Genomic DNA, 22,510 nt, shown 5'->3' with positions numbered 1-22,510 from the left:
TCATATTAATGGGAGAAAATGTATAGAAGGGTCACCTGGGCCCCTAAAGGGAAAGCATCCATGTGACAGTTCTACATCTTCTAAATAACCAAATGCAAAGAGAGACAGCTCTCGTTAGCTAAAGGAATGAAAGGAGCCAGAGAAGGGACACTTAATCTGGATAGATCTAAATTGGAGTGTGCTCAGGAGGCTGAGGTGATTATCATAATCTGCATCTGGACCCAGTGTCGCTGCATCAGACAGGCAGTGCCTGGGCAGGCAGTGGGGAAGCATGCCAAGGCCAGGTGTGGGGATGGCCCCTGACCCAGGGATGCTCTGTCCTTTCAGCCCCAGTGTTGACAAGAGGTTTCCTAGTGAACTGCAGGCCTGCAGAGTTTTAGTCTGACATTGGCACTCTGAGTTTTGGTGCCCAGAAGCTCAGTGACTCACTGACTTTTGCAGGGAGCTCTGGCACAGGGTGATGCCAGCAGCCTCATGGATGGCACATCCAGCTCCCTGGCCTCAGTGCTTCCTTGGTTTATTTTATTTTATATTTTATTTTATTTTATTTTGAGATAGGGTCTCGCTCTGTTGCCCAGGCTGGAGTGCAGTGGTGCAATCTCGGCTCACTGCAACCTCCACCTCCTGGGTTCAAGAGTTTCTCATGCCTCAGCCTCCCAAGTAGCTGGGATTACAGGCACGCACCACTTGGCTAATTTTTGTATTGTTAGTAAAGATGGGGTTTCACTATGTTGGCCAGGCCGGTCTCGAACTCCTGGCCTCAACTGATCCACCTCAGCCTCCCAAAGTGGTGGGATTACAGACGTGAGCCACCGTACCCGGCCCCTTGGTGTTTTTTAAAATCTCTGTTAACTTTGTCTCCACTCCGATGGCCATGCTCAGAATCTGGTCGTGACTCGGCGTCCCCCTGTCACACCCACCTTCTAAATCTCTGCTCTGAATCAATCCTGCAGCCCACTCCTCCACTCACATACCATGGTGGGGGGCCAGCACTTGCTGGTCCCTGGCAGTCTCAGGGCTTCCTGTCTGCTTTCAGGTTGAGCAGCTGGGACAGAGCAGCTTTCTTGTATCACCTTACTTGACTGAAGGCTGCAGGGCCTCACCTAGACATTCTCCAGCATGCCTGTCATTTGCAGCCATGCTCCCTTGTGTTCCTCAGTCCCAAGAGACAGTAAATGAGGGCGTAAGCTATTGTACTGCTGCCCGCCAGCAAGGTCTGGTTCTGAGCCAGGCTTAAAGAGAGCCAGAGCCTGCCACATACCCGCCCACCCCTCCACTTAGGCAGCTCTGAGCTTCACCACCTGCACCTTACCCTGTCTTTGTCTCACCTTGGTTCAGCCTGGTGCCCATAGGAAGAGGCCATAACTGACCCTCCTCTCACTGCAGTTGGAGGTGGGAGGGAAAGTTTCCAGAAAAAAGGAGACACCAGGCCCTGGTCCTACCAGAGCTCAGGCCTCCTGGCCACTGCAGTGACCCAGGCAAGAGACAGGGTGGGGTCAGAGCAAGGTGGTACCCGTGGACAGGGTGATACATGGTCAAATTCTGGATGTGTTTTTAAGGCAGACCCCGTGGGATTTCCCGAGGGACTGGAGGTGAGAGATGAAAGAGGGATCATTAAATGCAATCTTGAGGTCTCAAACCAGAGTTCTAGTCTTGTTTTCAGTCTTACTTATCTGATTCTCTGATCTTATCTGACCGGATAAGATCTGGTCTTATCCGACAGATAAGACCTGAGCCCCAAGTCTTATCCGATCAGAATAAGACCTTATCCAGTCTTGTCCTGAGTCTCAGACTGACTTCCACTTTTATTTCAGTGGGTTCTGATTCCTAGCATCAGTGACCCACTCCAGGCTCTTTGAAAATTCTCTTATTGTCATTAGAGTGCTCTCTGCTGCCCTTAGTATTTTAGCACTCACATAAATGACCCGTTTGGCATTCTCTCAGTGTAGTTGGGTCTGAAGGTAATGTAACAGCATGGCAGTGAGCACTGCTTAACATCTCTTTGAAATAAACAACAAAGGGCAGGTGGCCATCGTTGCCAGCCCTCCAGAGTAAGGCTTTTGCAGGGAAAGTGATGGACAGCTTGTAGGCCGGTGTAGACTGTTTTACAACTCAAGGTCTCAATTCTGTCACTGTCTCAGTGAATGAAAATCAATTCATGGGAATCATTTCTTTATCTGTAAAGAGTCATTGTGTAATGTTGTTCAGTTAGAGATAAGAATCAACCAGTGGAAACAATGGATATATTTAAGCGTTTACTATGGGCCAGGCCCAGCTCTTTTACATGAGTTACCTTATTTGATCCTCATCAGGTAGGTACTGTTATTATTTCCATTTTACAAATGAAAAAAAAACTGAGGTTTAGAGACATTAAGTGACTTGTACATCATCACCCAGCTGGTACAGGGTAGGGCTGGCGTTCAAACCCATGTCTATTGGACACCGGCTTCTGTGCTCTTAACCACGCACTAGTGTTTCTTTCAGTGTGGATCATGGGTCACCTGGGTGGGCTGGGTAAGTGTAGAATCCTGGGTCCCGCTCTCCTGACCAACCCACTGACTCTGACTCTCTGAGGCTGGGACCTGGAAATCCATACATTAGCTAAAGTGGCATAAAATACGACAACCACGGTATCTCATTATATCACCTCTAAATGATTGTGAAGCATCCTGTGGGTGTGTATATGTAGTGTTGACAAATCCTCTAAGCCTAAGTCAGTCCAAATTCTAGGATTCCCTAATTAAAAACAAGCAGATGGTTCTTATAATAGTGCAATCCTCTGTAATTTCAGAAGTCCATTATTAATGCATCCATGTAATAGAATGTTGAATGGTCAGCATTCGGCAGAGGACACTATCCAGACTAGTTCATTTAAGCAGAAATGAATTTTTTTAAGTAGAATATTAAATGGGTAATAGAATCATTAGGAAAGCTGAAGAAACAGTCTTTTGGCTGAATGTCCAGCAAAATCCTACCACAGAGCTGAGCCTTAGAAGCTGTTGCTCCAGCGTGCTCAGCAAGCTGCCTGTGAATGTTGGGAGAGCAGAGGGCAAGCATGGAGCCCTGGGTTAGGGAGTGATCAGAACTGAAGCCCAGGAGGGCCTCTGCAAGGAATGAGTGGGGGAGCTTGGATAGAAAAGGAGGCCAAGGAAGCAGGGGTTTTCAAATAGCCAAAGTGGCCAGCGTGGCCAGATACAGTAAAAGGGCTAGCTAAACATGAATAATTTTTTTTTTTTTGGGAGATGGAGTCTCACTCTGTCACCAGGCTGGAGTGCAGTGAGTGATCTTGGCGCACTACAACCTCCGTCTCCCAGGTTTTCAAGTGATTCTCCTGCCTCAGCCTCCCGAGTACCTGGGACTGCAGGCACACGCCACCATGCCCAGCTGATTTTTGTATTTTTAGTAGAGATGGGGTTTCACCATGTTGGCCAGGATTGTCTCCATCTCCTGACCTCATCGTCCGCCCGCCTCGGCCTCCCAAAGTGCTGGGATTACAGGCGTGAGCCACTGCGCCCAACCATACATGTATTTTTAAAAACTAGTATTGCTGATCTTGACACCTAGATGGCTTTTGCTAGGTCAGTGAGTGACTTTTGCCAGCACTGTTTCAGGGGGACGGTGAGGAAAGCAGCTCCACCAGGTGGGCGAAGACTAAATGGGAAGTGAACCAACAGAAACGGCAAGCGCGGCACAGCGAGGCCTTTCAGTGAGCCAAGTGGAGATGGGAAGGAAGCGGGGCTGTGATTGGCGAGCCCTTGGAGCTCAGGGAATTTTTTTATTTGTTGTTTTGTTTGTTTGTTTCTTAAGATGAGAGACACTTGGGCATTGTAATAGCAGAGCCATTTGAAAGAGAAGTGAGTCTATGTGTCAGTGTTCTAAAAGTCCTAGCAAGAAAGAGGGCAAGGACTAGAAGGAGGGGTTGGCCTGGAACACAGGAGGGATAGCTACTCCCTGCCGGCTCTCAGAAGGAGATGACAGTGGGTACAGGTAGGGCCCCAGGAGGAGGTGGGTGGTGGAGCCCTAGTCATGGTCCTGATTTTCTCCCTGAAGCTGATGAGGCCCCCTGCTGAGATGGAAGGGCCTGGATCCTGAGTGTGAGGCTGGGGATGAGGTGCAGGTTTGGAGCAGCAACTGCTGCAGACAAGAGAAGGGATTGTGTCAGTCAAGGTCTTGGCCACCTAAATAAACTAGAACTGATGAGTTCAAGGTGGGCCAGCTGCCAGCAGCATGTGATGTAGTTCAGCAGCCTCAGGCTGGAGTGCAGAGGCAGGTCCCGGGGCTGCTCTGAGGACATGGACTTTCGGTCGAGGATGGTGTTGGACTCGGAGCTCAGGACTGCTGCTCAATGTCATGTGTCGCATCTGTGTGGCAGGTGCCTCAATCAGGAACCCTGAAGCTGTCCCACCTACAGGAGGGAACCTACACCTTCCAGCTGACAGTGATGGATACGGCCGGGCAGAGAAGCTCTGACAACGTGTCAGTGACGGTGCTTCGTGCGGCCTACTCCACAGGAGGTGAGAAGAAGGCCCTTCCCTCGCTTCCCACTGCTTATGGAAGGCGGCGTCGTTGGCATCGTTGGTGCTTTGTCTTCTGGCTCTGCACTCCATGGGCTCTTCCACTTTATTTTTGGTTATTGCTGAATGAGAGAGTCTTTGCTAAAAATACAATAACAAAAGCAGGCTCTTTTCTGTTTTGGGCTTAGTTGATGCTACTGGGTTGGGGTGGAGGGAGCACTCCAGGGGATGAGAAGAGATGCTCCCGCTTTTCTTGACTTCATCAAAGACAATTGCCCGGCTATTCTGGGAGAGGACTTTGTTTACAGATGGATGCTCCATTTGATGCATCTGTTCCAAGAGGGAAGCTAAGGAGTTTAGTGAAACCAGCTGAACTCGTGGAAGCAGAGAGTGGAATGGTGGTTACTGGAGGCTGTGCGGGGGACCGACGGGGAAAGGAGAGACACTGGTCAAAGGGGACAAAGTGTCAGTGAGACCGGAGGAACAGGTTCTGGTGATCTGTTGCACACCATGGTGACTATAGTTAATGATAATGTATTATCTGTTTCAAAATTGCTAAAAGAGTAGGTTTTAAATGTTGTCATCACAAAAAGATTACAAGTAGGGGAGATGATAGATATGTCAGTTAGCTTGATTTAATCATTCCACAATGCAAACATATATCAAAACATCACACTGTGCCTCATAAATATATACTCTCCTTTTTTGTCAATTAAAAATACATATAAAAAAACAAGGAAAAGGCATACCACAGGATTGAAGAAAGACTTGGCTCTTGGGTGTAATCAATTGCTGATATAATAAATCACTTCAAAAATATTAGAAAGAGAAAGAGTGCAGCTAAGGAGTATGGTTAAAATTAATTGAAATATGCAAAGGACACGTCAATTTGAAAGTACTGCCTACACATTTTCATAGACTACACAGATGCATAGCTATATTAATAATATTACTTTAAATACATTTGATGGTTGTCACATTCTGTTGTACAATGTAACAATGTAAAATTTATTTCATTCATCTATGTTTCTTTTCTAAAGATCTACTTTTTTTTTTTTTGACATGGAGTTTTGCTCTTGTTGCCCAGGCTGGAGTGCGATGGTGTAATCTCAACTCACTGCAACCTCCGCATCCTGGGTTCAAGCAATTCTTCCGCCTCAGCCTCCCAAGTATCTGGGACTACAGGCGTGTACCACCATGCCCTGCTAATTTTGTATTTTTAGTAGAGACAGGGTTTCACCATGTTGGCCAAACTGGCCTCAAATTCCTGACCTCAGGTGATCTGCCTGCCTCAGCCTCCCAAAGTGCTTAGACTACAGGCATGAGCCACCGCGCCCAGCCCAACATCTACATTTCTAAGAAAGATTAGGTCATCAAATTTTAAAAAATATCCATTGCATGGAACTTAGCGACACTAAAGATATTGTAGTATTGTAGAGGGAACCCCTCACCACATGCACGATTCACTTCTGGAGAGGTGCTAGGATCTTGTACATTTAAATATCCTGTTACTCGGTCATTATGTATTTTCTTAGTGTATGCAGCATGCAGGGACCTTGCCAGGCACTGGGGATAGAGTGGTGCACTGGTGGTCCCTGACTTCCTGTCACCAGCCATCACTCTGGTAAACTTGCAGTAAGTCTCTGACATTGTTGAATTCTCAGTATTCACTACTCAGGATCTAGATGGTAATTAAGCCAGCAGTGTGCAGAATGAGGATAAAAGAGTTGGAACAGGACTGTAATTTACTTGTACTATATTGGATCTAGACCTCTATCAAAAACAGAGGTTAGTATGCATACTGGAAATGAAATTTTCCGAGGAGTTAGAGATTTTAGAATCCTAAGGACTTGTCAACTTTGGTAATTTTCATAGATGACATTAAAAATTTGTTTGGCTGATCACTCCCTGCCCAGCCAGGGGTTAAGCTTACTGTAAGTTACAGAAGGAGGGTAACCATTCACAGACAGGACAGGCACCAAACTCCAGCCCATACCAGCACTGTGAGGTCACCAGTGATAGCAAGTAAACAGAGTCTGTCCAGCCCAGCCTGGATTCCATCAGCCCTGCCGATTCATTGCAGCTGGACAGCAGAGCCAGCCAGCTACTCAAAACATCGTTGATCCCTTGGCCACCAGGACCAGTGGAGACATGACACTGGCTCCAGCAGGGATGGCTCACTTCTGTAGAACTGGGCGCCCTCTAGAGGGCTTTCCCCCTGGGTACGAGGACTCACCTGGACAGGGTCTGAGTCAAGTGCTGACTCTGGGAGGAAAGGACTCTTGGGAAGAAGACACAGAAACCCTGTCATCCCCACAGAAATCAGAAAAGGATAGCTCTTGTACAACTGAGGTGCCTGGGAGGGAGGAAGGGCCTGCACTGATAGGAGCAGATGGCCAGCACCTCACCAGCCACTTGTTTGCCCTGGTTTATTTACTCAGGCAGCTTTCCGGGCTCCAGAGGTAAATTGCCAGCTGTAAATTTCTGGCCCTTCTCCAAGATAGTAATAAACTGTATTTGAAGTGGCAGAGAGTGATGCATGAGTCATTTTTGTTTACTCAATGGCTGCTTGAGTATATGTCCTGTGTGGGTAACTTTATATGGAAAATAAAAAGGAATTGGTGTAGTACTAACTGCTGTCTAGAATCACTTACTAGTTATATTGGAATAACATGCTGTGAATTAAAGTTAATAAAACACCACAGAGAGACATTGGAAAATAGAGGTAGAAGAGACAAGTGTTTCCCACCCGTCCACTGTATGTATTGGTCTTGCAATGAATGACCCAGATGTTATGGTAACCAAGGGTGACACCAGCTGAGGTAGACAGATGAGCAGGTACCCTGCTTATATGATCATAACTTAGTTCAATTTTTAGTAAGTTGACATTTTGAACATTTTTCATGTTTAGAAAAATGATCTATTCAAACAGCAAGCCAGCAAGCTCTTCCAACATGATCTAGCTCAGCAGTCTCCAAACAGGATGCCCCTGAGTTGTTCGAGACATTTTTAGGGTGAGAAAGAAGATAGCAGAGTTTATATTTTTGTTGATTTTTAATTTTTTTCCTTAAAATTTCAGTATATTTCATAAGATACACCCATGTTAGTACAGTAGTATGCACATATTATTTATAAATAAACTGGACTAGCCAGATGTTGTGAAACACGCCTGTAATCCCAGCTACTCAGTAGGCTGAGATGTGAGAATTGCTTGAGAATGGGAGGTGGAGGCTGCAGTGAGCTGAGATTGTGCCACCGTACTCCAGCCCGGGGTGACACAGCGAGACTCCGTCTCAAATAAATAGATAAATAAATAAACTGGAGATGCCTGTTCAACAATATATATATTGATCAGGATGCATGATCAAAAAAGTTTGGAGGCTGCTAATCCAAAAATAGAAAATTTACAAATATGGATCCATCTCCAAAACCACCAAGGAATAAATAAAACCTTGAGATATTTGGGATTTTCATGCCATGAATTTAAGAAACCTGACGAGGAACTGTATCCCGCTTGATACCCAGCGTGTCCCCCACCTCCGCTCCCTGCTTCTTCCCAGTGGCCAGAGCTGACTCTCCTTCCAGCCCATATTCTCAGTCATGACTGCAGGCTCTTTGCTTCCTCTTCTTCCACAGGAGCTTCTATCAGCCTTTATTTTCTTTAACCTCTCTTCCTTCTGGATCAGTATATCTTCAAATTGCCTTACACCAAGATAGACTCCTTTCCCAACCTCTTGATTTAACCACTTTTCAATAAAAGATGTGTCCAAGGCTAGGCGTGGTGGCTTACATCTGTAATCTCAGCACTTTGGGAGGCCGAGGCAGGAGGATTGCTTGAGTCCGGTAGTTCAAGACCAGCCTGGGTAACATAGTGACACCCCATATCTAAAAAAAAAACAAGTGTGTGTCCAAGATTTCACTTGGGTTTGTGAACTCTGCTCAGCCATTTGGTTTTGAAGGAATGTCATGTAATCTGCCACTCCCCCATGTTCCTGAGAGAATTGTCTAGTCCATTCTGTCCCTGTAAAACTGTGGAGCGCCTATGACCTGCTTCTAGCCTTATGCCTTAGTCCATGTTGCCAGTACCAGATAGTCACCTGGTTCTCATCTAGCTAAGTCATAAAGTTGGCTTAATCAAGGGAGAGGGAAAATGCATTTCAGGAAAATATTTGTAACTCCTATAAATTGCACTGCAAATTAAAAGCTCCTAAGAACTCCAGAAGGGAGAAAATGTCTTTTTTTCTTTTTTCTTTTTTTTTTTTTTTTGAGACAGAGTCTTCTGTCGCCCGAGCTGAAGTGCAGTGGCGCAATCTTGGCTCACTGCAACCTCTGCCTCCTGGACTCAAGTGATCCTTCTGCCTCAGCCTCCCGAGTAGCTGGGACTACAGGTGCATGCCACCTCGCCTGGCTAATTTTTTGTATTTTTAGTAGAGATGGAGTTTCACTGTGTTAGCCAGGATGGTCTCGATCTCCTGACCTCATGATCCGCCCGCCTTAGCTTCCCAAAGGGCTGGGATTACAGGTGTGAGCCACCACGCCCAGCCAATGTCATTATTTCATGAAACTAAATTCATGCCAGCCCATAACTAAATATTTTGTTTATCCTCTACAGTATCAGGGATGTTATGATAATCAACAAATAGGATTCAATAGTAAAAAGTTAATCTCAATGAAGAGTATTACTTAGGAAACAAGAATGTAAGACATAGCATATGTAAAATAGTACCTCTGGGCCAGGGACGGTGGCTCACACCTGTAGTCCCAGCACTTTGGGAGACCGAGGCAGGTGGATCAGTTGAGGTCAGGAGTTCGAGACCAGCCTGGCCAACAAGGTGAAACCCCATCTCTACCAAAAAATACAAAAATTAACCAGGTGTGGCGGTGCATGTCTGTAGTCCCAGCTACTCCAGAAGCTGAGGCAGGAGAATCTCTTGAACCCGGGAGGTGGAGGTTGCAGTGAGCCGAGATTGCGCCACTGCAACTTCAGCCTGGGCAACAGGGTGAGACCTCATCTTAAGTACGTACGTAAGTAAATAAATAAATAAATAAAATGGTACCTCTGTTAAAACATAGCCAACTGCCATCCATTGAGTGGGACGGTGTTAGGTGGCCTCCTGCAGAACAATCAACAGCCAGAAGAAGAGGTTCCAACAATGGCGTGTAGGAATGAATGCAGAGGGAGACAGCTGAGGCGGGGAAGCAAAGGTGGAGTGAGACCTGGGCTGCTGCTTCTCTGTGCCACCTCCTGAGCAAGGCAAGCATGGAGAACAGCCCTCAGACCAAGAGCCCCTGAGGCGTCCAAAGAATTAAGTTGGGAGGCTCAAAAAGAGCCTTCCTGCCTCTTCAGAACCTGTTGCTCAAACTGTTAGGTTTGCCTGATTATTTGCGTCTCTTCCCCCAAATGCATTTTATCATCCCCACAGACTCCCGTTTGTCATCCCCATCTTGATTTTATCATCCCCACGGACTCCCCTTTGTCATCCACATCTTGAGAATCTGAACTTCTCCTGCACTCCTGTGACTTGAGATTTGTTTACAAACAGGATGTTTGCACACTTGCTCGCGCTACCACTTCTTCTGTGACGATGGCTGCTGCATTGACATCACGCTCGCCTGCGATGGAGTGCAGCAGTGTCCTGACGGGTCTGATGAAGACTTCTGCCAGAATCGTGAGTTGGCTGTGTCACATTGCCAGGCAGTGGCTGGAAGGGATGGAGTTGGGAGGTCTGTGTTCTGAGAATAAAACGCAAATGCAGTGTCCTTCCCCTGCTTGATTTTGGTTATAACTTTACATGTAAAAGCTATGCCTTAAATGAGAATTCAGTATGTCTCCAGTCTAAGTCGCAAATGTCAAATTTTCAATATTGCTTATGTTTTTAATTTTTTTCAACTTTCCAGGATTTTTCTATCCTTAAAATGCTGCATATCATGTGCTTTCTTAAAAACTGACGTGATTTGATGTTTTGTTTTGATAATTTTTTTAAGAAAATTTACAATACACCAGGGTATGGCTAAGTCAGAGCCAGAGCTGTAAATCAGTCTTATAATGTCATACACATAGAAATGCCCTGTAAGAAAGAAGAAAAACTGACAAAAGTCTAATGAAGTATGGATTTGAGGAAGGACAAAGAGTGGCAAAACCTTAAGTTTACATTTAGTATTTGTCCATTTCTTTTTCTTTCTTTTTCTTTTTTTTTTTTTTTTTTTGACACCAGTTCTCACTGTCACCCAGGCTGGAGTGCAGTGTCACGATCATGGCTCGACCTCCCCAGGCTTAGGCGTTTCTCCCACCTCAGCCTCCCCAGTAGCCAGGACTGCAGGCATGTGCCACCATGCCCAGCTAATTTTTGTTAATTTATTGTAGAGATGGGGTTTTGCCTTGTTGCCCAGGCTGGTCACGAACTCCTGGGCTCAAGTGATCTCCTACCTCTGCCTCCCAAAGTGCTAGGATTATAGGCATGAGCCACCATGCTGGGCCCTGTCCATTTCTTTATGTGTAACATTTGGAAAGCTGACTATTGGAAGAAGAAAGAACAGATTACCCATTTGAAAACAAGAGAGAATAGATTTTTATGGTCCTCTGACAAGTCTTAGATGAGTGGGCTGTTATATCCAAATATCCGTGATTCTAAATGAGCTGCAGATGTAGTGCTTTTAGTATTAAAGCTCAGAAAAGAAATCCAGCAACTAACAGTAGCTCTTCCACACTTCAGTGGGCCTGGACCGCAAGATGGTAACCCACGTGGTAGCTAGTCCTGCCCTGCCAGGAACCACAGGGCCGAGTGAAGATGCAGGGGTTGACTCCTTGGTGGAAAAGTCTCAGAAAGCCACTGCCCCAAACAAGCCACCTGCATTATCAAACACAGAGAAGAGGAATCATTCCGCCTTTTGGGGACCAGAGAGTCAAATCATTCCTGTGATGCCAGGTAAGGATTCAGGGCAGGTTCTCAACGAAGAACCTTGTTTTCTGTAGTCAAACTTGGCTCACAATTAAGTTTATGTTTGAAGAGTGTTAAGGAAGTATCTTGAAATAAGAGTTGAAATTAAGAAGTTAGCCAGAAAGGGGGGAAAAAACCTTGACATTTGCACTAATGTATAGTAAGGGACACTTAACTAAATACACTCATACATATATACCTACTCCAGAGATACCAATACATTTATTTGTAAATACATTAACATTTAGCTTACAGAAACCAATACCCTAAAGTGTTAAATTTTAGGTTGCTTTGAAATGAAACAGCATAATCATTATGTATTTGTGTAAATCCTCTTCACCCAAGCAAGGGAACATTTAAAAAAGTCATCTTGAAAGAGATGCATGTGCTAGTAATTCAATGTTATGCCTCCAATTTAACTAAATCTATCACTAAAAAAAGTAAGGCTAATAAGATTTATTTTATTTTATTTTATTTTTGAGACAGGGTCTCACTCTGTTGCCCAGGCTGGAGTACAGTGACGCGATCACAGCTCACTGCAGCCTCAACTTCCCAAACTCACATGATCCTCCCACCTCAGCCTCCTGAGTAGCTGGGACTATAGGTGTAGTAGCTGGGACCATCATGCCTGGCTAATTTTTGTATTTTTTATAGAGACAAGGTTTTGTCATGTCGCGCAGGCTGGTCTTGAACTCCTGGGCTCAAGCGATCTGCCCACCTCGGCTGGCCTCCCAAAGTGCTAGGATTATAGGTGTGAGTCACTGCACCTGGCCTAAAATACATTCGCATGACTAAAGCATTACAGAATTTAGCCAGATGAAGTGACTCACCTATAATCCCAGCTACTCTGGAGGCTGAGGCAGAAGAATTGCTTGAGGTCAAGAGTTTGAGACCAGCCTGGGCAACATAGTGAGACCTTGTCTCAATCAATCAATCAGTAAGTATTACAGGATTCCATCATTTTTTTCACACTTATTATTTGCATGATTATGTGACATGAGACAGAAATAGAGATTATCACATTTCCAAAAGCTTTTGTAATGTCTTTTCAGACTCCGCATAAATTGTATTGAAATAACCTGACATGATTTTAGTAGGTTTATTAAGAAAAATTTTTGTTCATTGTACAAGATATGGAAGATGCAAAATAATTTAAGGACAGTGAACTTAAAATGCCACCTCTTTTGAAAACTGCTTTTAATATTTGTTATATTTCCTTTTACTCCTTTGTTTACGTGCCTTGTAGATTTTAAGTGCCTCCATAAAAATTTGTCTGCAAAACATTGCATTCTAAGGGGCTTTTCTTTCTGAGTTTTGGTTAAGTATATTGCAAGTGTCTGCTTTTTTGGTCCATTCCTTGTTGGTACTGCCACCTACTGGTAAAATCAGTAAAATCGGCAAGCCTTTGGATGTGGTTTTAGTGGGTTTTCTCTGCTTAAGACAGTTTGTATGGAGAAGAGCGTCACAACTTAAGAAACAGAGTCAGGGGAGACCAGGCGTCTTTGGCAGGACTGCCAAAGGGGTGAAGAGTTTATGGAGAGATCTGTGTTATCAGAGGCCAGGATGGATGAATTCCTACCATCTCACTGTGGTGGAGAGAACCGCGTGAGCATGAACAAATTAGCTGAAAGTAGAGTCGAGACCAAAGCCCGTCTTGGCTCTACCTTTAGAACCTTGAATAAGTCCCTTCATATCTCTAGACCTCAGTTGCTATCCCGGCCCACGGGATAGTCAGAGCAGGCCCTGGAGGAGGGGGTGGGAATTTGGGGAACAAGAGACACGAGAAATGGAGACAAGACAGTGCTCTGATCAAGTCTCGTTTAATGGCGGTAATGCACTGCCTTATATACACTTGGAAGGGAAGGGGTTGGGCTAAGGCGGAAATGATCTCATTGCCGAGGGCGTGGCCAGGTTAGTTTCGGTTTCTCCGGTCGGAGGTCATGTTGCGCTTGCGCTATTAAGTAACAATTTTCCCGGGCGCGGGAAAAGTGAGTGAAGAAGAAGCAGGAAGAGCGCCATCTTTAATGAGGTATTAGTACAGGGGAAAAAAGGCAAAGATAGGGAGAAGGTGTGGGGTGGAAATGAATATAGCTCAGGCGTTTAATCCTCAATTATTATTCGCTATGGCCGGGGCGTGCAGCTCCGGACAGGTCCCCCTTTTTATATTTTTATGATAAGAAAACCCCTCGGGAACTGCGCCTGTCTTAGGTTGGGTCAACTCACCCCCACCTTCTAGGCCCGTCATGGGATAAGGCAGCAGCAAGGGCGGCCCTCCTGTCTTAGGCTCCGATGGAGATAGTGTCCTCTTACCCGTCATTGACTGTCCAGTTCAGCACACAGGGGAGGTGGTCTTATTAAGGTAAATAAGACTCACCATTTTCAGTCATCTCAAGGCGATGATAATGGACCTGTATAGGTTTGGCCTGGAAGGCCTCAATTTGTTGTCTGACAAATGCCATAAGCTTATTAAGGATTATAGGCCCGAGAGTGAGGAAGAGTAAAAGAGTGAGTAAAGGACCAAGAAATGGCAGGAGATAGGGGAGAAGTCCATCGAGTCCAGTCCATAGTGGATTGGCGGCCAGGCCTTTTCTGCGCTTTTCTAGTTCTTCTTGCAAAGTTTTTATCTTATCTCTGACGATTCCGGATTTGTTGGCGTAAAAACAGCACTTTTCCTGTAAAGCCAAACATATCCCTCCCTGTTCTGCCGTTAACAAATCTAGACCTCTTCTATTCTGGAGAACTACTTCAGCTAACGAGTCTACTTGGTCTTGTAAATCTTGTATAGTACTGGATAAGGTCTGTACATCTGAGATTAATTGATTGGATAATTTAGTATATTGGGTTAGTGAGACTCCTAGGCCTGTGGCTCCTGTAGTAAAAGCAGTGGTGATTCCTAGTCCAGCCAACAAGGGAATAAATTGTATGGCTCGTTTCGGTCTATAAATAAAATGTTCAATAGCGGGGATGGGGATAGGTTCATCTCCAGGGATGATATCAATGTCGGGGAGAAGAGTGGCCAGAACACAAAGCCCTGTCCAATTTGTAGGTAGATACGTATATGCCATGTTGTTTCCACAAACGAAAACCGAGCCATTTATAGCACACAAAGGGTTGGTGGCATTGATTATGGAAGTACAGTTGCCAAACATAACATAGCCTAAATCAATTTCTTTAGTGTTATTATATGATGGTGAAAAGAGGCAAGAGGAATTAGAAAACGTCATCGGTTGAACTAAGGGCGGGGGGTAATAGGACAGGAATTATTTACTAAGGATTCATTTGAGTAATTGACATAGGACAATGAAAGGTTAGGTATGGCTAGAGGAATAGGGGGGCCCATTTTAAGACAAAGCCAACAATCGTGGGCCAGGCTTGTATTGGACATTTGAAGTAAATTGTAAGTAGCATTGAGGATATCAAAGGTTTGGGCATCGAGCCTAAAATTATCTCTAAGCTCAGGCAAGGCTAAAGGGTGATATTGAAGTTCAGGATATGGAGCTTTATGAATTTCTTCTAATTTTTTCTGGACGGTTTTAATTCTTGCAATATCTAATGGGCCTCCTCCATCAGAAATGTGAATGGGGGCGGTAGTGCTCCAACAAACAGGCTTTCCTTTTTGGCCGTTACAAGGAGATTGTACAAGTTTATTAGTGGATCCTAATACTTGTACGTCATTGATGCCTCCAGTTTGTGTTTTTAGTAACGTGGCCGTGTAATATGTTCTATTGCCTGATTTGCATTGTTGATAGGAGGTATAACAGGAACTATGTACAGAAGATTGGAAAGAGCTACAAGGGCATTCTAGGAGCGGCCCGCTAGGTGAGGTATCTCTTGGGGTAGACTTACATTTCCATAACTGGTTTGGCATTAGGTAAGCTGTCTTGCCCGTGCAGGTCACCTGGGTGATTCTATCTGACGGAGGTTCAGATATTTGTCCCCCTCTGCAGTCACAAGGCTGGCCGTATTGTTTTCGTAATAATTCTTTTGCCTTACGAGGGTCACCAAAACCTGCATAGACTGTCACTATGTTATATAGAGCGATTATTCTCCAAAGGAATTTCATGTTAGGCTTCATTTTCTGAAAAACAAGAAGGAAAGAACTTCTCAGGGAGATTTATCTTCCCTGGACTGACAATGGTTATGATTTATTTGTCTTACCAATCTTTCAGGCAGCCATCTGGCTGCATCATTTTTTTGTGAGAAGATGCATACTGAGCCTCTTCCCCAAATTAAAACTGGATCGGGGCCATGCCATGAAGTATCGAGTGGATCTTTCCATTTTACCATTGCAAACTGTTTTTGAGATTCAGGATGCCAGAAACGGTCGGCAGCCGATTTTCCATGACTGTCCAAATTTAAAAAATTAAGAATAAACAGGGCATGATTGAGTATGTTTCTGGGGGTACCCTTCACGGGGTACCAGCTCCCCCCTTTTAATTTTGTGATAATAGTTTTTAATGACAGATGAGCTGTTTCTACTATACCTTGTCCTTGGGGATTATAGGGAATGCCTGTGGTATGTTTAATTTGTAGGGTATTACAAAATTGTAAGAAGGTTTTGGCTATATAACCGGGGCCATTATCTGTTTTGATTTGTTTGGGTATTCCTAAAATAGAAAAGCAGTGTAATAAATGAGCTGTGACATGTTTGGTGGCCTCTCCTGTTTGGAGAGTTGCACTGATGAATCCACTATAAGTGTCTATGCATACATGGATATATTTTACTTGACCGAATTCTAAGTGGTGAGTAACGTCCATTTGCCAAATTTCGTTGGGGATGAGTCCTCGGGGGTTAACTCCTAGATGGGGAACAGGTAAATATGTTATGCAGTTGGCGCATTGTTTAACTATTTGTCGAGCTTGTTCTCTGGTAAGTTTAAACATAAGTCTTAAGGTTTGGGCGTTTAAATGATGTAAGGCATGTGCTTTTTGCGCTTGTTGCAAATTGTCTGTAGTGACTGTGGCTATGGTTTTTGTTGCCGTGTCAGCTGTTGCGTTACCTTGTGTTAGAGGTCCCGGTAATCCTGAATGTGCTCTAATATGCCCAAGAAAAAAGGGAGTAGTCCTTTTTCGGATAAGTTGTTGACATTGTAAAAATAGGTTAGCTGTGTCTGAAATATGTTTAATTTGAGACACGGTCTCTAAGAGGGGTATTGAATGAGCCAGGTAGGCGCTGTCTGTATAAATGTTAAGTGGCTGACAAGGAAAAGCTGATAGTGCTGCAAGTATAGCTTGCAATTCGACCAGCTGAGCTGATGTATAAGTGGTCTGGAATTTAACGACTACATTATTGTAAGTGTAAGCGGCAAGTCCTGTGGAAGATCCGTCAGTGAAAATTAGTAATGCGTCATTGAGAGGTTCTTTACTGGTAATATGGGGAAATACAAACGCATGAAGTTTACAAAATTGAATAAGTTTGTTAGGTGGGTAATGGTTGTCAATCGCGCCAGTATAAGAAGCGCAAGCAATTGGCCAGGCTTCCGTATTTTGTAACAGCCAATGGATGCGTGATTGAGTGTAGGGCTGTATAATGGTAGAGGGTTCTATTCCAAAGTATTTTCTACTGTTTTCTCTTCCCAAGATAATTAGATCAGCTATGGCATCATAATAAGGCAACAAAACCTTTTTAGGGGAGGAGGGCAGGTGTACCCACATAATGGGATTGTTCTGCCAAAATAGGCCAGTAGGGGTTATTGTTGTGTTAAAAATAAGGAATATTAATGGCTGAGAATAATCAATACCGGTAACAAATTGTGTTGCAATGGCATGTTCTACCCGTTGGAGTGTTATTAATGCTTCTTTAGTAATGGACCTGGGGGATTTTGGATTAGAGTCTCCTTTTAATATATCGAAAAGAGGTTTTAACTCTCCTGTGGTGAGCTTTAAGTACGGTCGAAGCCAATATGTCTCCCAGTAATTTTTGGAAATCATTTAAAGTTTTTAAATGATCACGACGTATAACGGCCTTTTGATTAATGATTTTGGGTCCATTAATCTGGAAACCAAGATAAGTATATGGATCTTGTAATTGTACCTTTTCTGGGGCTATTTGTAGTCCGGCTGCTGTTAACTCTTGTTTGAGTTGGGCGAAGCACTGTAAGACTTGTTCGCCAATTTCTCCTGCTATTAAAATATCATCCATATAATGTATAATATACATTTGTGCCCATGTTTTTCTGACTGGCTCTATAGCGGCAGCTACATATTTTTGACACAAGGTAGGACTATTGGCCATACCCTGAGGTAAGACTTTCCATTGATAGCGCTTCATTGGTTGTTTAAAATTTGTAGATGGAAGACTAAAGGCAAATCTTTTCTAGTCAGCAGGGTGAAGGGGAATTGTAAAAAGGCAATCTTTAAGGTCAATAATGATTTTAAAATATTTTTGAGGAATCGCAACCGGTGAAGGCAATCCTGGTTGTAAGGCACCCATAAGGATCATAGTGATATTTACTGCTCTTAAATCTTGTAAGAGTCTCCATTTACCAGACTTCTTTTTAATAACAAAAATAGGTATATTCCAAGGGGAATTACTTTCCTCAATATGTCCTGCTGCTAGTTGTTCCTGCACTAACTGTTGGGCAGCACTTAGTTTATCATTGAGTAAAGGCCACTGATCAACCCAAACGGGCTCATCTGACTTCCAAGTAATGGGGTCAGCGCACCTTTGGGGTGCAGGTATGTCAGTGGCCTGAGCTAAAAATTTCCAAACCCCTTTTTATCAAGTTGTCCTGAAACCAGTATAGGCTGTGGGATACCGTTTTCTCCTTTTCCAAGACCTTTACCAGGGGTGTATCCTTGAGTTAACATTTGTGCAGTAACTATATCATTTGGACTACACATTATAATTTTCATTTGAGAGAGTAGATCTCGCCCCCAAAGGTTAACAGGTAGGTAAGGGATGACAAATGGCTTAATGAGGCCTGAATTGTTTTCTTTATCTGTCCATGTTAGGTATTTAGAACTTTGTTTAGGATTACTGCTTTGTCCAATTCCTCTCAAGTGAGTTAAAGTTTCTGTGGTAGACCAATGAGAGGGCCAATCTTCCTGTTTAATGATAGTTACATCAGCCCCTGTGTCTATTAGTCCAGTGAATGCCTTCCCGTCTAACCATAAGGTTAGAGAGGGTTTTTGATTTGTAATTGGTTGCACCCAATATATATCTGATGATCCGAAACCTTTTATATTTCTATTAGAGTATTGGATATTATTATCTGTTTTAACCAAAGGTAGCAGGATTAACTGAGCTATTCTAACTCCTTGAGGGACAGTAATAATACTATCAATAGCTCTGGCCATAATTTTAATTTCTCCTTCATAATCATTATCGATAACTCCAGGGAGGACTTGTAAGCCTCTCATGGTGACACTACTTCTTCCTAAAAGTAGCCCAAAAGTGTTAGGTGGTAAGGGTCCATATATTCCAGTATTTAAGGTTTGCGGTCCCATTTCAGGTGTTAGTATTGTGTGGGAGGTGGAACTGAGGTCCAATCCTGCACTTCCTGGGGTTGCTCTACTAAGTTTTGAAATGGATTGCTGTTGCTGGCTGGAACAAAGCTGACTGCCCCATATGCTTGTTTCGGGGCCTGAGGCTGGCCCCTCATCCCGTTTCCCTGCCTGGGGGGTAAAGGATTTCCTTGACTGTCAGTTTTAGATTTACATTCGTTTGCCCAGTGCCTTCCTCTTTTACACCTTGGGCAAAGGCCTGGGATTTTTGCTTCTGGACTCTTATTTTGGTTTTCACAGCAATCTTTTGCAAAGTGTCCCCTTTTACCACATCTAAAACATCCCCCTTTATCTTTACCTTTGTTAATGAGGAAATCTCTTACTGTTTGGCCGCTAAAAGCGGCGGCCATTGCTAGGCCTTGTTGATATGAGGGCCCAATATCTGAACAAAGGCGAATGTATCCTGTTAAATCTGTTTTCTTTCGATAAGGTCTGATTGCCGCTTGGCAGGCGGGGTTAGCATTTTCATAAGCTAACTGTTTAACATAATCTACACCCGTTTCTGCATTTCCAAAGATTCTACCTGCCGTGGTCCTAAGTCTATGCACAAAGTCTGAAAATGGCTCATCGGGTCCTTGTTTAACCGCTGTGAGCGAGGCCCCTGGATCTCCTTTAACGGGAAGTTTTCTCTAGGCTTTTGTAGCAGCAGCCTGGATTTGTGAGAACAGTCCAGGGTCATATTGCATTTGGGCCTGAGTGTCTGCATAATTACCTGAACCAGTTAACATATCAAAATCCCAACCGTTTCCTGCCTGTTGATTTCTTTTAGCTGTATCTCTACAATTTTCAAAGAACTCTGACTTCCAAATTAAGTGGTCTCCCCCAGAAAGAACTGCCCTGACTAAGGTATTCCAGTCTGTAGGAGTGAGCCAATTCTCAGCTACAGATTCCACGATAGCAAGAGTATATGGAGCAGTAGCCCCATACTGAGAGGCAGCAGTCTTTAACTCTTTTATAATAGTAAAATCAAATCCAGTATGATGCCTCCAAGCCTGTCCCTGTTCATCTATGGTTTCAGTGACCGGAAAAACGTCTTTGGGGGAGGAGTCTTCTCTATGTCGACTAGCAACTAACCCCCCTCTTGGAACATGTTGTCCAGGCCGCTGAAGTGGGCGCAAGGAACCCTCCATAGCGTCTGAGTTAGGTATTTTTTCATTTCCTGTTTTTAGCTTTTGGAGCCTAATTATCAATGATTGATGTAACTCTTCAAGTTTAATCTGTTCTTCTAGTTGAGCAATTTTTTGCTTTAATTCTTCTTTGGGATCTATTGCTGCCATAACAATGGGCGCAGAAGCCTCATTATGTGTCTTATTATATGGGGGTGGGTATGAAGTAAAGGGAGGCAAATCAGGGTTGTGATATTTAGCCGCTTCTTCCTCTAAATCATCCCAATTTATGTCCGATTGATTAGGCTTATTAATTTCCTCCTCCTTTTGAAGCATCTGTAAAATTGGGTATTTTTTTGGTTTGTTTTCGTGTGGTATTTCTTTATCTGTTACAGAAGGAGACTTCATTTCCTCATGATCACTTTCGAGGGAAATGAGATCTTCCTCCGTATCTTGCGGAGGCTTTGTGAGGTTAGAGCGGGAGCTAACCTTTAAAATATGCTCTATCTGAGCGACCGCAGCCATGACTTGCGGATCGGCCTCCTTCTTATCTATTAAATCTCTAATGAGGTTCCAATAAGAGAAGGCGGTTACAGGAATTTTTTCTGGCCCAAAAGTATTATAATAGTCCTGTAAACAATCCCCTACTCTACGCCATCTTTTAATATCAATAGTTCCTTCCTGTGGGAACCAAGGGCAAGTGTCTTTTACAAAATCAAAAAATTTAAACAAATCATTACCTTTAACCTTTACTCCTCGTATCTTTAAAGCCTCTTTTAATTGTCCTACATATATTTGATGTTGGCTTAATTCTTGTCCCATTTCGGACGCGTCACTTACCTTCGATTCTGACGCGGCAGGTTCCCGCGGTGATCGGAAGAGTTTGACTCCTTTTGTCTTCGTTAGCGGTCGACCGTCCTTTGGCGTCCTCTTCCTCACGGAGTCCCTCATTTCCAAGTCCCTGTTCGGGCGCCACGTATCCAGGCCCGCGGGATAGTCAGAGCAGGCCCTGGAGGAGGGGGTGGGAATTTGGGGAACAAGAGACACGAGAAATGGAGACAAGACAGTGCTCTGATCAAGTCTTGTTTAATGGCGGTAATGCACTGCCTTATATACACTTGGAAGGGAAGGGGTTGGGCTAAGGCGGAAATGATCTCATTGCCGAGGGCGTGGCCAGGTTAGTTTCGGTTTCTCCGGTCGGACATCATGTTGCGCTTGCGCTATTAAGTAACAATTTTCCCGGGTGCGGGAAAAGTGAGTGAAGAAGAAGCAGGAAGAGCGCCATCTTTAATGAGGTATTAGTACAGGGGAAAAAAGGCAAAGATAGGGAGAAGGTGTGGGGTGGAAATGAATATAGCTCAGGCGTTTAATCCTCAATTATTATTCGCTATGGCCGGGGCGTGCAGCTCCGGACAAGTTGCCTCATCTGTTAATAAGGGACTTCAACCAGATGTCCTCCAAGGTGCTGTCCAGCACTGAGGAATGATAAATAGGCTGACATTCATACTTTACCCCATCAGCCCTTACCCATGCTAGGTGTTGCTCATTTATCCCAGCACTGTCCCATGGGGAATGTGGACTTAGCTCAGAATCCTTTTGAAAATAGTGCTGCAGGCTAGAAGCCATTATTCTCAGCAAACTAACGCAGGAACAGAAAACCAAATACTGCATGTCCTCACTTAGAAGTGGAAGCCGAATGATGAGAACACATGAACATATGGAGGGAAACAACACACACTGGGGCCTGTCAGAGGGTGGGAGGTGGGGTGAGGGCAGCATCAGGACGAGTAACTAGTGGATGCCGGGCTTCATACCTAGGGATGGGATAATCTGTGCAGCAAACCACCATGACACATGTTTACCTGTTTAACAAACCTGCACATCCTGCACATGTACCCCAGAACTTAAAAGCTGAAGGAAAAAAAAGAAAATAATGCTCCAGGCTGCCACCTGCGGCTGATGGGAGTCAGCACCCAATTTCCAATCTATTTATGATCTCCCCTTTTGCTTTTTGATAACCAACCTTTGGATTTGGTTATGAAGATGTGAAGAACGGCCTTTCACAGATGCAGAGAGATTAGATGTCCAGTTATTATAACATATTAGGGTTTTTTCAAATTATTAAAATAATACAGATTTACTGTAGAAAATACAGAAAAATACAAAGAAAGTTAAAAGCATCTAGCAAAACTCACCATTAAAATTTTGTTACATTTTCTTCTGGTTACTTTTATTCATACACATATACATATTTATTCCATTTTTAACAAAAGCAGGATAATGCTTTTATAAAACTTTTTTCTTACTCATGAGCGTTTTCATGTATTATTTCATCAAAAACACACTTGTTGAAAGTCCTGCGGTGAAGAAAGTGGGAAGAAAATAGCAAAACTTTGAAAATGTTAGAGAGAGCCCTCACATCCTGTAGTTTCTGTTCAGACAGCAG

The 22,510-nt window shown here is 43.9% G+C and overlaps 2 protein-coding genes across 2 annotated transcripts in view; one reads left to right on the top strand and one right to left on the bottom strand.

Moving 5' to 3' along the window:
* LRP11 (LDL receptor related protein 11) overlaps positions 1 to 22,510 on the top strand; it is a 49,056-nt gene that overhangs the window by 11,214 nt on the left and 15,332 nt on the right. The window contains exons 3-5 of the mRNA XM_028847205.2: positions 4,373 to 4,514; positions 10,058 to 10,183; positions 11,228 to 11,440. Of these exons, the coding sequence (XP_028703038.2) occupies positions 4,373 to 4,514; positions 10,058 to 10,183; positions 11,228 to 11,440 (481 nt within the window). The remainder of the gene's footprint in view (positions 1 to 4,372; positions 4,515 to 10,057; positions 10,184 to 11,227; positions 11,441 to 22,510) is intronic.
* On the bottom strand, positions 13,257 to 21,480 carry LOC144340295 (uncharacterized). The gene is made up of 2 exons (XM_077999511.1): positions 20,905 to 21,480; positions 13,257 to 15,530 (listed from the first exon to the last, which is right to left on the bottom strand). The coding sequence occupies exons 1-2, from the start codon at positions 21,013 to 21,015 to the stop codon at positions 14,685 to 14,687; spliced, it is 957 nt and encodes a 318-aa protein (XP_077855637.1). The 5' UTR covers positions 21,016 to 21,480; the 3' UTR covers positions 13,257 to 14,684.

The sequence above is a fragment of the Macaca mulatta genome, chromosome 4, assembly GCF_049350105.2.
Source record: "Macaca mulatta isolate MMU2019108-1 chromosome 4, T2T-MMU8v2.0, whole genome shotgun sequence".
Taxonomy (NCBI): Eukaryota; Metazoa; Chordata; class Mammalia; order Primates; family Cercopithecidae; genus Macaca; species Macaca mulatta.
The sequence above is the reverse complement of the archived record's forward strand: the minus strand, read 5'-3'. Positions and strand labels throughout refer to the sequence as shown.

Coding starts and splice junctions, on each gene's coding strand:
- LOC144340295 (XM_077999511.1), bottom strand. CDS start 21,015: ATGAGGGACTCCGTGAGGAAGAGGACGCCAAAGGACGGTCGACCGCTA. Junction 15,531..20,904: donor CTGCCGCGTCAGAATCGAAG/GTAAGTGACGCG, acceptor CTTGTTTTTCAG/AAAATGAAGCCTAACATGAA.